The following is a 16,383-nucleotide window of genomic DNA, read 5'->3' as shown; positions in this document are numbered from 1 at the left end:
GGAAAATGCGCCGCCGGATGCGGCGCGGAATAGCTTTCGTGGCGATAAAAATATTTCGCGCGTCCGCACCGAACGAGACTTATCAGGGTCCACGACGATACGAGCGGTGCGACCGTATCGCGAGAATTTATCGATGACGTAATTTATTGCATGTGATAATATGATTGAGAAGAACGAAAGAACATTTGCTATTTAAAAAAAAAAGGATGGCCATTTATGTCTTTTATTTTTTATTAACTTTTATTAAATTGTCATTTTTTATTAATTTTTATTTTCTAGATTATTTAAATTATAAATGTATTATCAATTGATTCTCTCTCCTGTGAAGTATATCGCATGATGGGTGCACAGATGTTAAAATTGAGAATTTCCCAGATTGTATGTTTCCATTCTTTAAGTTTTATATGGAAAAAAAAAATGTACACATTATTTCTCTATTATTTTTCACGATTATATTTTAACAATTTTATATTGGAGAAATAGCGTGATGTGAGTCTCTCTGCATATCTTGGCGGCGTTTGGCGCGTTGAACGATTCAATGAGGCGCAGTGTCTAATTTTGTAGTATGATTGCTCGCTGCTGCGAGCTGTGTATGCGAAATTTGCTCGCGATAGGAACCAAGAAACTCTCACGTGACGTAATGTAACAAGGCGGCGTAGTGTTTAGAGAGATATATCCGAGTGTTGTTTGATGCCAGCGCATCATCGTCTTGTTTACACGAAGACACATTCCGCCGCGATTGCGCGTTTTCGCTCGTGATACGCCGAGGAGACGAGTTTCCTGCAACGCGCGCCGTCTCGCATCAAAGGAACGCGATTACATCCTACATCCACTTCTCTCTCGTGGTCCTCGAGTACGTGAACTACGTGAGCATCGTGTATGCAGAATGTTACACATCTCAAATTCTGAGGCCGACGTATCTCCTCGAAGTTGTCAACACCGCGCGGAGGACTTTTCCTTTACGAGAATATCAAGGCTCCATGCACCTTGGACTATATATATATATATATAAGTATGCCGTACGCTTGTCATCGCAGCCCACGTATGTCTTTCATTAATTAACACGTCAAACACAGAATATCGCATCGCGACGATGATGTGTGGAGACTTTTCGAAAAAAGTCTACATAAATAATAAACGAGCGGACGAAGGCAAAATTTTCGTTAAATATATGAGAGTAGTCCCGTGAATTAAGAAAATCATACTTTCCCGAAGCGAATTTTTAGTTTCTTCCCCTCTTTCTTTCGCTCTTCGCTGAATAGTTAGCAGAGCGATTATGTTGAAATAACTCGCGGTACGTGCGCGCGAAAAATCTTCCACGGCTCTCGGCCGTCAGCTATAAAGCCGGATAAGCCGGGTGATCTATTTCGCGACGCTGAAACGGCGTCGTTGGACTTTAACGTCGTCGGATGCCGTCGTTCCTGTTTCCGCGCTCTCTTCGCACCCGATCGATCGATCGCGGTCCGTAAGGGATGGACGGTTGAATCGAGAGATAGAGACCCGTATTACGTCACGCCAGCCCCTACGCGCGTTATCTAACGCGCTACGTCATAAATAATAACATTAATAAGATTACTATCAACTTACATAGAAATATCCTTTCTCTAGAAATATCCCCACGCCTTTTATTTATCGATAGACTTCATTCATTCGATATTGTGAAAAAAATAATTGTCCATATGGATTATTCTGTCAATTCGAAATCGTGTTCTCTTCTCTCTCTCTCTCTCTCTCTCTCTCTCTCTCTCTCTTTCTTTTTCTCGAAAATATTGATATAAAATAATGAAATGTATAGAAAGAAAAGATAGATTAATTTTGAGAGATAGATTAATTTTTCCTCCTTCGTGACTCACATCCCGTAACATCACATGACAAAATGACGTCACATATGTGACATAATAGCACGTGTTCCGTCCTTCCGGCGAAAATGAAAAATACGCGGAGATTCTTCGTCGTTTTCGTAGTCAAACAAGACACTTTCTTCCACCGGCGACGGCCTTCTAATGCATATAACCCGCTTATCGATCGGCGCTTGTCTTGTCGCGGATTACAAAGAGCCGTATCACAGTGCACATGTGCGAAGCGCGACGTTACATCGTTACGTCGCGTGAAGCACCGCCGTCGTCGACGGCGGATTCCTCGCTAATCCCTTTCTTTATAGGAATTTTCGGGGTACGATGTCACGATATAAAAAAAGCGGCTCGTAAAAACCGAGGATTAAAAGAGTTGTGACGCATTTCTTTACAATTTTATACTGTCCCGATAAAAGTATAATATTTTATAAATATAATCTCTTTTCTAAGAATTTTTTCCAATAATAAATTATTTATTAAATTTATTCTTAATTTTAACAAGATTTCATTTCGCGAAAAGATCTTTCATTTTCATTTGCGAAATCATTTATAATTGAGAGAGAGAGAGAGAGAGAGCGAGAGAGAGAAAGCATTGTTTTCTCTGTATTTTTTAAAATGGCAAAAAGAAAAAACAAATCTAAAATTATCGCGGAAATTCTTGTTGAAAATAAAACGCAATAACGGCCGCTCACAGCGTCGTGAGAGGACAAAGGATTTCGGCGATAATGAATAATATCGGAGGGGGATAACTCGACTCGTAAAAAGCCACGATGTACAATCGACGATTGCAATTACGCGGGACACCCTGTGGATAAGATCCGCGCGGCTTTATCCTCCCGCATCGCCCTCATCCGTGGGTTTCTACTCTCACACACAGCTCCGGGATCTTCTCTTCTTACTCCGCGAACGACCGCCACTTTAGATCCATTGCCCTCCAGTCTTGCCGTCTTTCTTCCCTTCCCCTTTCTTTACCGCCACCCTCTCCCTCTCCTGCCCCTCTCATCGCGGGTATTAGTTACAGTTTGGAACACCAGCGTGCACTCCTGCCAGAGTGGAGAAAAAAATCGGGTCAACCGTGACTCGGCTCGACTCTGACACGGCTCCGCTTCTCTCTCTTTCTCCCCGCCGACGCACGTAGCTCGAAAGATGCAATTACGATACAATTATCCCTCATCCTCCGCTCGCCTCTCTCTCTCTCTCTCTCTCTCTCTCTCTCTTGTCTCGTTTATTTAGCAGATTCCGAAAGCGCGATTTCTGTTTCGCGAAACTATTTGTATTACGAAAGAATTACGTTAGATGGGAGAAGGAAAGAAGAGAGAGACAGAGGGACAGGAAATGGGAAGTAACAAGGGCCGAGTGCTTGTGCAATCGATTTCCATTTCATTCGTTAACGGACCTTTTTCGCGAGTCGATTTTAACCGCTGCAATCCCGCTTCTCTTTCTTGTGTACGAGCTTCCGAGATAGCAAATGGTCGTAGCGTGATTTTAACGTATTTAGGGGAAGAAGTTGTTAGGCGAAGAATCTCGTCGTAAATTTATTTTCATTTCATTCTGCGCAACAATATGACACGCGATTTATTACTTAATTTCTGTTAATGTTTGTAATAAATTATACAAATATACAATGATCAGTTACTTGGGTTTACGAGTTTCAACTTTTATTCTTATATTTATTTTTCAAGTCATCAATACAATTTTTCTTAGAAATATAAATCAAAGATTTCACAAATTTCTCGAATAAAATTTTTAATAAAAAAAAATTTTTTTTGCAAATGTATTTGATTAAAGCAATTAGATTATTAATGACGGAAGAGCTTTACAATCCCTCATTCATAGATTAATTTAAATAAAATATTTAATACAGCCACATTTTTACATAATTTATTCTATGAATATTTCATCCATCAAAATATTGCGGGGTTGCGAGCATGGAAAAGTTGATGATGTTAATAATAGAGCTTTCTCAGTTGTCTTGATATGTTGTTAATACGGACCCGAAAAGGCCAGAGGATGGCGATTATAACGGAGCGAGAAAGGATACGAAAGAAATAAAACGTCGGAACCGCAGACTTGTGCGATTTGATAGCCGTGACTGGCCGGAAATACATTAGAACCGGACGTTGGGTCAACTTCCTGTCAAACGCCGGCTCTTTTTGCGCCAAGTCTCAGTTTCAGTCTCTCTCCTCTTTCCACGTTCCTCCTTTTCATGGACAAACGAGACACGCGAGTAGCTTAACTCCCTGGTTTTGTTAGCGAAACGCGAATCATTATACCGTTATATAACCCACGGACAGCTATTTCCGATGCACATTAAGCGTTCGTATACGGGATGTCCTAGAACTATCGTATGTAATATTTAGGAAACAAATTTTATGACTTTCAAATTGAAATCTGAGAAACAAGTTTTTTATTTCATGATTAATTGTTGTATGAATTTAATAGAATTTTTCGAAAACATTTATTTTAAATTAAAACAAAGAGAGATGCTCTTAAAACATCATTCATGGATTTACTGTCATCACATCTTGTGTGACAGAAGAAGGTGATTTGTAATTTAAAACATTTGTATCACAATAATAATATGCAAATATACGTCATAAATAACACGGGTTAAAATAATGGGAAAAGGCAATCTTTAGAAATATTGATGAAGCCTCTGTCGAAAATTAAATCGGCAGAGAAATAATCTCGTTCACGCGGGAATAATTATTTTGCCGAATATACGATATATAAATTCGCCCGCACACACGCTCGTGTAAAATGTAACGCAGCGAACCGGAAAATGGTGCCTCGAAAATATTTCGCGAAATATCGCCTACTGCCGAGAATGACGGTTGATCGATCACCCACGTAGCAACGGTTCGAGTTTCGAGTTAGGATAAATGTTCCATCAAACTCGCTCATAAGCGTTTTTTCGACCATTTCGCTTGTTGGTCCCGTATATCTCACACCTACCTATGCAAATCTATTCGTGTACCTGAGAATCGAAAATCGCAAAATAATAATGGAGATTAGCGGAGTCAGTACCATCGAGAGGGACAATCAGTCTGTCTCTCGATATCTTTTTAATTAAACGAAAAAAATTATTCCGTCAACTTTTTAAATAACAAAAAAATTTTTTCTAATTTAGTTTTTTTAAATATAATTACTTTAAAACTGTCTTTTTTTTCTTTTAATATTTTTGCAGGATTTCTAAATAATATTTTAGATTCAAAAATAATCTTTACATGTTTCTCGAGAGAATCGTTTTTCGCAACGATTATCATCGCCGTCCTGATAAAGGCGAGAAATCAGACATCCGTTAACTCTATCCTTACGGAGGATAAATCGATCAATTTTGGTTGAAAAGCAGAGGTTCGAGAACGAGCCAAGTCACGCTAGGAAATTCGAGAGCGATTCCATCAGGCAGGAAGGACGAAGGAGACTCTCCTAAAGGAGACTGCGTTTTTCAAAGAATTTCCGGCATGTGTCTTTTGAACGGTGGATGCACACACATATATACACACGCTTTTATCAGATTTATATTTCTTGATAGACGGTGAGCACCACTCTTTTGGACGCGCTATTACATGTGCAAAATATAATATAGAAAATAAAGTTTGCGATATTTTTTAAAATATGTGCAACACTTGGAAATATATGTCATTAAAAAACGCATCTTTTCTGTCAGGAATTAGTCGAAAAATAAATGTGTTTTTCACGAAATTCAAATAAGCGATGTCGAACATATTAAATTTAATAAGCCTGCGTCGCGACGTCATTTACAAATTAAATTGTCATTTTGAAAGAGAAATTTATTTAAAATTCGTTGAAAAGAAAATTAAAATATCATTATAAAACAAAGCTTGATTCTTTTATAAAATACGTGTTAGACTTTAAAATATTGTATACATAATATGCAATATGAAAAGCATGCCTTTTCTGTCGGAAATTAAGCGAATAAGAATAAACGTATTTAGTTAATGAAATCTGAATAAGCGACGTCGAAAATATTTAATTTAATAATTTTACATCGCGATGACAATCATATATTAAATTATCGCTCGAAAAGAAAAATTTAGTCGAAAAATTCGTCCGAAAAAAATTGAAAATCTGTGGCATATCGTGTCATCTACGCAAATGCAGAATTTGATTGTGCCGGAAAAAAAAAAAAAAATTGGCCGAGAATTAAAATAACACCTTATCTTCCGCTTCTTCTAACGCGAGATTCCTCTGTTTATATTCCAGGCTGTATATCTAAACGGAAGATAACGGTCGGCTAAGGTGCATGTGTGCAAGGAAGGATAGACAGGAACACGAATATCATAGCCGTGGCGAGGATTTTGTGAGGCAGCCGGAATAACAAACGATTTCGAGGGCGACTCGCGCGCACGACAAAAGAATATTAATCCCTCGCTGTTGTGTACGGCGTGTCGGCGCGCCGACATTAGCGTATTCGACCTCAAAAGCCGGTGTTGTTTGCCCAACCGAATCATACACAAGTAGTTCCCGACTTGCATGATTAATACCTTGCCGAAAGTTGCCGTGAGAAGTGGTGCTGCTGGTCGTGTGCGAGTCAACACATCACGAATTTAACGACGACGCTATTATTACGATGAACGAGGACTGTAGAATCAAGAAAATTTCTTTCGCGGTCAAAAGTAGTTTCTATTAACTTAGAACATTTTCATCATTTCTTTTTTTTTTTCAGAGAATAGCAAGCGAGGAGGAGAGGAGATAAAAACGTCAGTGGACTCCGCGCGTGTCCGGTTTGAAGACTCCAGATTGACCGGACGATAACTCGATGGCGTCTCTTTATATGGGTTTTTTTTTTTTTCGAGACTCTTCTCATCACTGGTTCGTGACCGTCCCTTTGTACCGACGGATATACTCGCGCGCCCTATCTCTCATGAAAGAGTGAAGAGGGAATGGAGAGAGGACAGCGGCCCGGACAAAGAAACGAGATGGGTCCCAAAGTCAGGGGTCACCTCGGACCAATTTCAGCAATGCCGGGCATTTAAATGGAGCCGGAGTCTGACGTAATCTTCTATCTCTCCTCCTGACGCTCGCATTCCACGAGAATACTGTGATGATCACTTTTCTCTCTCTACGTACACGTTCCCGGGTGCGTGCGCGCCAAATGAAAGCGTACTCTATCCTCCTCCTTACGGACGACCTAGCCCGCTGCTTCTGTTCTCCGTTCTCTGATCCTCCTCCTTCAGAATTCTCGCTATCGCGCGAGTCATCGCACGATCGCGCACCGTGTGCCACGAAGAAAGGGCGCTTTCACGAACAGCAGGAACAATGTCCGCGCCTCCCTTTCCTCCCTCCCCCCCGCCTCCCTCCTACCCTGGTCATAATTCGCCCTGCTGCCGCGCATACGGAAAAGTTCGAGATAAAAGGGGGCGACGAGAGAGATCGCATAAATCGCGTTTTACAGAGCGACGCTTGAAGTGACACGAATTTTAATTGGGCTCGGTATGTATCATATAGCCGACAAAATGTTCAAATGAGCGTTGAATTAAGCGTTGCAGTGAATAAACCGCCGCGGCAATTTAAAGCGGGAGATACATAATAACTGTGTCTCACGCTTAGTAATGTTTTAACATTATAAATCAGTATTTTTTTTACCGTTGCAATCTTTTTTAGAAAAAAAAAAAGTGGAAAAAACAAGAAGGGGCGAGAGACGGGACATTTTATATGAATTGTAGTTTTGTGCAGAGAGAAGCGTAGTAATTCGCGCGTTAAAGCGAATTTTAATTGAGCTTAACATGTATTTTATGTTTATGCAGGACACTAGAAAATGTTTAAACGACTGTCGCGGTAAATAATTACCTGAAATTAAAAAAGCGGTCACATAATAGCTGTAATATTAAATAATATTATACTTTAATATGTAGAGATACGTTACAATATAAAAACATATTTGAGATGTTATTTTCTTCATTGTGTATTTCCACAAAAAAAATTTAGATGTACGTCATCAATTTTATAATGTAAAATCTTGTATGTTTTCACGGTAATATTATATACATATTTGAAATTTGTTCTTTTTTGTTTCAGGTGTAATGACTGATACTACGCATACCAGGAAGAGTATGGGATACGTGTACTCAATAATAATAATGCGATGTTTGAGAAAAATACTTTTTCTATAAAATCGTAGCAAACAGATTAATCTGTATTACTGAAATGATAATTTCAATATTCTACCGATTTATTGAATTATATAAATAAAATTTAAGTCAAATGCTCTTAGCAAGATATGAAAGCAGAAGCTTTTGTTTTAAAGCAGAAACAAAGTAGAAAGCAAACTCGCTTTCTCTTTCTCTCTCTTTTCTATATTAATTGATTTACTTCGGCAAAAGATAAAAGCTTTTGTTCTCTTTTATTCATAGGATCCATTGTTGCTGCATATAACATCGATGGAAAGATTGAAGAAAATGAAGAGAAAGAGAAAAATGCTGAGCGTTACAGATGGGCCTGACTCTTTGCTCGGCCCGTAATCTTAATGCTGGGTGAGCAAAGTTTCAGGTGTGTTTGTGACGTTACATCACGGCCTCCCCTTTAAATCCCACTCCCGCCTCCTCTTACGAGAAAGATAGCGGGACATTCTTGTACAATTATAGGACCGATGTCTCTTGACAGTACTCTTACGCCTGAAATTTGCTTTTTTTACCTGGCTTCTACGCTCTCTTACTTTGAGAAAATAAAGGTGAGCAAAGTTTCAGGTGTGTGAGTGCGTTAAATTCATCGTACACGTAATGCTGCATATGCGACAGGCATCATTTAAGCTTGTATTCAATTCGCAATGGTTGCCAAAGACAATTCGCAACAGTCGCTAATTAAAATCATTGTAATTTCACAAAAGCGAGAAACAAAAGGTTGTACATGTACATTGAATTTGTTTCATGACAACATAACATCGTTGCTCGATAAATTACCCTGGATATTGTGTACGATGTGGTCGCGGGATCAACTGAATTAATTAATTAAATCGAACTTTATCGTGTGATAATTAACTATTGTTTATTTTCGCAACGCTCGTGTTATTAAGCATAACGAAGCGAATCAAAAATTATATTACATATATTTATATTTAAAAAGGTGTGAAAAAATGTATCTGATATGGCTTTTTATCGGCATTCAAGCGAATAATTTATATTATATAATTATTGAATTATATGTCAAATAGATTTAGTTCTTTGTGTATGTGTGTATTGTGTATTAATAATGTTATAATAAAATAATAAAAAAATGTAATAAATATATTAGATATTAGATAATGTGCGATTATATGTATAATTTGTAATTATTTGTTATATTAAAAAGCTATAAAAAAATAAAAGTTTATTCTCGTTTGCATGATTTATTACAAAATATTGTAATAAATATATAAAATGTCATATCAATTAATAATTGAAATAATGTAATAATGAAATATATATAATATAATGTGCAATAATAATGTAATAAAATATGAAACAAATACGTTAATTAGAATCATATTTTATGAAAAAGAAAGTATTGGCACATATATGTATATAAAATAATTACAATAATTGAAATATATTATAAGCTTTGGAATAATTTTACGACTAGGAAATAAAGCATTTAAAATCATTAAACATATTACGTCATAAAATCTCACAATTATATTTTTCATCATGTACAAAAATAAATTTATTTATTTATACTCAGTAGCTATTACTGTTGCTTAGCGTATTTTACTTTACCTTACCATCGATTATCTTAATTTAATGTTGGAGCTTATAATTAACGATTTTTTATTTATCTAGGTAAATAAAAAGTAAGAATCTTACATAATTAACGTTGTGAAATACGCAAGCTAGCTACAAAATATTTTCTCTTTAAATAGCAAAAAATATCTAATAGATATATTAAATAATTTGTTAAGCAATATATATGTTTATTAAATACACACATACACATACACATGTGTATACATTATGTTTACATCAAATTTTCTACGGAAAGTATCATACCTTTTTTTGTCCTCTCATTTAATTTTCACGCAAAGTGTAGCAGCTTCTTTTTCTCTTTCTCTCCAACGTATTTCACATCACTTTTATATTACTATTACAAAATATACTTTACATCACTATTACGGAAATAATTTAATTGTTTCACTATGGATCTTTATTCACGATTAATTTTCAATTTAAACAATTTAGAACACAAATTAACGTACGTGCGGTTTCTACGCGCCATAACTAAACTATTGTTAACTACCGCGCATTTTATATTTGTTTGTATCCATGGCAACTACCAAAGTAGCCAACATGACATTATTACAATATTCTTTCGAATTCTATCTGAAAGTGTTATTTGATTGGACGAAACTTGGACAAAAATTGCGTCGCGCATGCGTATTGTCGAGCAAGACTGTTCTCTAAGTTGGCTCTCCTGGCTGAAGCAGACGACGAGTTGCCATCTTACTTTATACGAGATTATCACGAGAGTTTGGTGGAGACGTTCGCTGTTGTGGAATATTTTGGCGAAAATGATCAATTCGGGCATGCTTGCTCGCCAAGCGAGGCAATTTATGACAAGCGCGATTCGCAGAGGCGGTCATCACGATCCCTACGATGGTATTCCTGGATACGTAAGTGACAGTTTGTCCGATTACATAACGTTGAAATGTGAAGTATGCATATATCTGATGTTTATTGCGTAAATATCTTCTAACCATTTTATTTTTTCTTTCAGAACTTGCCATTCAGCACGCATAACAGGCATAGGTTGTTGGTTTATTTTATGGTCTACTTGGGCAGTGGATTCTCCATTCCTTTATTCATGGTCCGTCATCAGCTGTTGAAATAAATTTCTGGTACGTATCAAAAATGTTATCTCTAATTCGATACTTTCCTTGATATATTCCTGGATTTTATTGAGGAATATATCTTAAAATCATAATCTAAATCTTTATCAGTACATGCGACTTTAACAATAATGCTGTTTTCAGGTTGTCTGGCTACATCACACTAGTGTAGTATTATGTACCAATGCTATGAACATCATTTGGCTGTACAAAAATTATTACAATAGGAAATGTATGTGTTTATAATAAAAATAATTTAACATATGATGTTTGTCAAACATATGATGTTTAAACTTAAGACTGCATTATTTTTGTTATCAACTTTCAATTTTAACAACAGCAATATTAATGATAGTAATTCAATTTCTATAACCTTACAAATACAAGTCATTTATGACTTAGATGAAACATTATATATATGATGTATTGATTAAATTTGTTTAAATTATTATTGAAGTATATTTCTAAATAAGATAGAGAAATTTGTTATAAATCACTTTTTTGAGTTATAAATCACTCATTGAGTAAATCTCATAATTAAATATTTACATTTCATATATTTCTAATTTCACTTTCTTTGCTATGTTAGTGAGTTGAAAAACTATTGATAATTATAAAAATAATTGTGCTTTTCCTCAAAATCGCGAAAAGAATACTAATAAAAATAATTTATAGATAAATATGAAAAAAAAAAAAAACAGAAGAATAATATAATAGATAAATATAAGGAATATATATAATTCAAAATAATCAACATATCAGAATATTTTATATTTGTACGCTATATGTATAACATTTATTTATAACATATGTTTGATACAATATAGGCGAGGGGAGGAGGGGCGTATTCCATAAGTGATACGTTATTTAATAGGTATAATTATCCTTTAACAGAGAGAGAAATAAATGTGTGTGCACATACCGGACAGATATTATATACTTTTTTTAGGTGTAGAATTAAGTCTAAAATATATTTATACAAACTTATCTCTTAGACTACATAATTCTTCTCCGCGCTATTTGTAGCATGTTTTCTGATATAATATATATATATATATATATATATATATATATATATATATATATATATATATATATCGCGTCTTTTATCATGTATCGAAATCACATTCTGGCAGTCGTGGTCCTTTACGATATGTTTGTTTTGAATAATCTATATAAATTTATTATGAAAGAATATATTTATTCATTTATGATTCATTTATATGAATAAGAAGAGAGATAAAAAAAATTACGTTTTTATATGTTAATACTTCATATATTGAAAGATGTGCTTACAGTTGTTATAATCTTCATGAGACCGATAAGAATCTGGGCAAATGATCGGAATATTTTTTATACGATGCGATCCCCATTCATTTTCATGTACCTGCAGTGCACAAGACAGAAAGGAAAATAATTATTTCAATTAATAATAATTTTTGATTCTGTTAAATTTAAAATCATAAGACATTTTGTCAATCAAAAATTTATCTACATGTATATGCTGTGATTTTACAAACCCGCATCTTTTCGTATTTTCCTTTTTCGTCTTGTTTCCGACGTTTTTTATTTAGATAAAACTTTCTCTTTTTTTTCTTAGCTTTGTATTCATTATCCGATTGCTGATCTTGGTTTTCACTTACTTCCTTAATTAACGATTGCTCTTCTATAGGATTCTGTTAGTTAAGTTAACAAAAATTGCCTATTATTGTTATCATTCTTATCGCAATCTCTTTTTTTTAATTGTGTAATTCTACCTCTTGTTCAAATGCGTTTTTAAATATAATACTAGCTATCTTCTTTATGCAGAATTTCTTAGCGCAGCAGATTATCCACAAGAATAGCAAACATATTGATAGTATTACGCCGATACTTGCCAAAGTTATCATTATAGCGGAAAAAGAACTCCAGAGCTGTAAAAGAGCTATTTATGTAAACATATATTATACAATGATACATTAATATGTTCTAAAATAATGACATTGCGAGATATATTAATTTATATTTTAATTTATATCATATGCTATTTGACGAATTGCGATCAGTTGGATGTATACCATATTGTGACAGCCTTTCGTCAAAGGATCAGTACACGTGCGACAAACTCTGGCACCATGATTCGGCTGATAAGTACCAGACGGACACTTTTTACAGTACGATATTCCATCCTCACTATAAGTACCCATATTACATGGAACTAAAAGTACGTTTTTTTCATTTATTCATATATGCGTTTTCTTACAGTTAGATATCATGCGAATATAACATACCACAACGCGTGCCACGAAGACCATATCCGGCCGGGCAGCTGGAAAACAGGCCGATATTACTGGTTCTTCCGACAAATGCATTTGCCCTTCCTCTTTTCCATCTTGCGAATGTGGATTTTTCAGCAATCGGAACCAATCTCTGCTCATAATGAGGTAATCTGAAAATAACTGTAGTTAAAGAACTCTATAGAGATGCTATTGTAAATTTTAAAGCCGCAACAATCCTCTCCTCTGTAAAGCAATAAGATTAAAAATATTAATCAATTATTTTTATAGTCTTTTTTGTTGTAAGATGTCGAAGTATAATATTTTTTAAAGGAACGAAACTTAATTTATGTATTTGTATTAAAAAATCTTTTGCATCGTAAATATATGAGAGTTTTAATCAAAATTTCGAATAATAATACATGAAATTGATTTTCGCATTACAAAAAATAGAGGATATGTTGCGGCAAAGTAAAACAAGTATGCAGATATTAACTAACTAGTTTTCCCGAAGAAAATTTGTAAATTTTTACTCAGTATAAGCGAGAGTTTGTCCTGAATAGCTTTAAGACAAAAGACATTGCAGTGTTTGGGATCGATTGTTATCAGTTTGACGATATGCGATGGCAATAACAGAATATTTACGGTAATCTGTAAGAGAATAATAATAGCATAATTCAGAATTGAAAGAAAATCCGCGTTAAAAAAATAATATATGTACGTACTTGATTTCGAGAGCAAGATGGTGTTAAGATATAAGCATTGCAAATATCTGCCTCGCATATAATATCATTCAGTTTTATTGGAAGATACGTCACCAATATATCCAAATCTCTTTCGTCGCAGGATCGTGTATAGTAACGATTCTCACCGTGTACGATGTATCTCGGTAGCGTCACCACTGTAGAAAATTATCTTCAGAAAATTATCTTTGGCGAAGACAAGTTTAAAAAAACTCGATAAAATAAACTTTATTAATAATTGATAATCTACCTTGCAAATGAACATCGTAAGTAGCTTCTACAGGCTCTTCAGTCTCGGGACCCATATACGTTGTGACGCACGTGTAATTCCCCGTATCTTTCGCATTTACATTTCGCAATTCTAAATCACCGTTTTCCGCCACAAAACCTGTAAAGAATTAGTTAAGATTTTATAGATATTGATTATATAAAAATATGCCAATTAATTTTTTTCCAAGTCCATGCGCGAATGGCTTTGAAAATATGCCACGCTATACCGAAAATTGCGATGCCATCGGTCCTTTTCCACGCGTAACTCGGTCTACTGATACTCGATAGCCAAGTGATCCCGTCGCTGTCTTGATTACAAGGTAAGTTGAGATTAAGACCGGGCAATGAAACGATATCGTGATCTAAAAAGGGATAAAATTTTTCCGTAACATTATCATGCGTCGACTTTATATCGTTTTATAAGAATTTTAGTAAAAAATTACACAAAGAAATACCGTTGCCGAGTTCCAAATCGCTCTTAAAATCATCTTCCAACTCTTCTAGCTTGATATATTTTTGGCCTTTTAATGATTCGATGTTGTAATGCGGCTGTGAAAATTCTCTAACTTCTTCCGCGTCGGAATCCATCGAAATCACAATTTTGTCCTGGGTCTCTTTATATACGCTGCAATTAAGCGTCTTAATTTCGTCCAACGTAAAACTTATTCTGTTTAATATAGATTTTATGTTTCCAATTACGTTCACGATGTCGCAAATACAATTTAAATTATGATTTTTTTTATTGCGTGACGTGCATATTGATAGCTTTTTGTTATCATCGGTGCTCGTTACTTTTTTATTCTCCTTATTGTTGCTATTTTTTGCTTGAGAATAATGATTTACTGTCGTTCTCGTAATTGTTTTGCCCGAATTTTTTTTATTCCCGATACAGTTATTTGTACAACTTTTTGGAGAGCGCAAATTAATACTTTGTGATTTTTGCGATTTTGTCGATTGTTTCTTTTTAGCTTTATTTTTCGTGTCCATAGTATCTTTGTGTTTAATTATTTGATGCTTTGATTCGTTCCCATTGACACTACATAACTTTCGAGTTTTTGCTATTATTATATCCTCGTTGCTGAAACGCGAAAACTTGTCAAGTTTTCTCTTTCCTCCAGATCTTCGTGCGTAGCGATTCGATGCGCGCAAATTTTGCATATTCTTTCTTCTATTTTTAAGACCGATTTTTTGCTTTTTGATAGAAATATTATATTTCCTCGTTTCATTATTATAAACATTTCGTTTGTGATAGTGTATATTACGTTTTGTTTTTGTATCGGTATTTATTTCATTTTTTAAGACAACATAGAGACATGTTGTTCTAGTAACGTCAATAGCTTTGCTTTTAGTTGTAAAGTCAGTTGTAAATCCAACTGATGGCTCCGTAACCGGAATGTCGGTAGCTTTGCTTTTAGTTGTAAAGCTAGTTGTAATACTAAATACAGTTGACGGCTCCGTAATCGGAATGTCGGTAGTTTTGCTTTTAGTTGTAAAGCTAGTTGTAATACTAAATACAGTTGACGGTTCCGTAACCGGAATGTCGGTAGTTTTGCTTTTAGTTGTAAAGCTAGGTGTAATACTAATTACAGTTGACGATTCTGTAATCGGAACGTCGATAGCTTTGGTTGTAATACTAAATACAACTGACGGTTCCATAATATCGAGTTCCCAATATCTTGTGCCACCCAGGTGATATGTTGTATATTTTTCCGTAGGCCACATTCGATCCAAAAACTTTGTTTTATTTTCTATCTCGTTTTCATCCTCATATCTGTCTAAAAACTTATCATGATGACGTGCCGGCATCGATGTCACACGTTCCTCATAATTTATATAATCTACAATTAAAAATTATTAAAAAAGAGAAAAAGTTTTTAATACACCACATTATAATGTCAGGTTATAGAAGAAAAAAAAATAGAAAATATAATATTATCTGAAGATGGAGATAATAATTTAATAAGCTATAATTTTGCAATCGTGCAAGATATTATGACAAATAAAAATAAATAAATTCTTATAAATTAAAGATATTCGAAAGAACAAGATTTTTATACTTTCTAACGAATCCTCGAAAGAATCTTCCTGCAATTTTTCTTCCTCCTGTTGATTGTCTTCCTCTTGTGAATCACTTTTTTCTTCAAATTCGTAGTCTAACGATGTTATAATTTCATCATCTTCAGATTTAATAACATTACTGTTGTCATTTGATTCAGACATAATCATTGTTAATTCATTGTTAATTAATTCATTTTCATTTGGTTTAGCAGATATTATTTCATGAGATTCTCTGTCTTTATTATAGCTGAGATGTAATACATTTACTGTGTAAAATTCATTCTCGTTTTCTTCTAAATTCTCCTTCTCTGTTATATTTCTAGCTTTCTGATTCGAAACATTGACTGTATTTTCTCTCGCCCAAGATCGGGTATTTTTTTCTG

General features: G+C 34.8%; 2 protein-coding genes across 2 annotated transcripts; both read right to left on the bottom strand.

The window, feature by feature from the left end:
* Positions 1 to 11,775: 11,775 nt before the first annotated feature.
* LOC126854606 (uncharacterized) lies at positions 11,776 to 12,563 on the bottom strand. Its single transcript, XM_050601528.1, has 4 exons — positions 12,432 to 12,563; positions 12,195 to 12,350; positions 11,971 to 12,061; positions 11,776 to 11,845 (listed from the first exon to the last, which is right to left on the bottom strand). The coding sequence occupies exons 1-4, from the start codon at positions 12,561 to 12,563 to the stop codon at positions 11,784 to 11,786; spliced, it is 441 nt and encodes a 146-aa protein (XP_050457485.1). The 3' UTR covers positions 11,776 to 11,783.
* Positions 12,449 to 16,162, bottom strand: LOC126854599 (uncharacterized). Its single transcript, XM_050601519.1, has 10 exons — positions 16,000 to 16,162; positions 15,548 to 15,780; positions 14,398 to 15,271; positions 14,170 to 14,304; positions 13,923 to 14,060; positions 13,655 to 13,830; positions 13,430 to 13,580; positions 12,945 to 13,102; positions 12,732 to 12,871; positions 12,449 to 12,587 (listed from the first exon to the last, which is right to left on the bottom strand). The coding sequence occupies exons 1-9, from the start codon at positions 16,160 to 16,162 to the stop codon at positions 12,752 to 12,754; spliced, it is 2,148 nt and encodes a 715-aa protein (XP_050457476.1). The 3' UTR covers positions 12,449 to 12,587; positions 12,732 to 12,751.
* Positions 16,163 to 16,383: the final 221 nt, after the last annotated feature.

This window comes from Cataglyphis hispanica, chromosome 14 (genome assembly GCF_021464435.1).
Source record: "Cataglyphis hispanica isolate Lineage 1 chromosome 14, ULB_Chis1_1.0, whole genome shotgun sequence".
Classification (NCBI taxonomy): domain Eukaryota; kingdom Metazoa; phylum Arthropoda; class Insecta; order Hymenoptera; family Formicidae; genus Cataglyphis; species Cataglyphis hispanica.
Note: the sequence above shows the minus strand (reverse complement) of the source record. Positions and strands in the feature narration are given on the sequence as shown.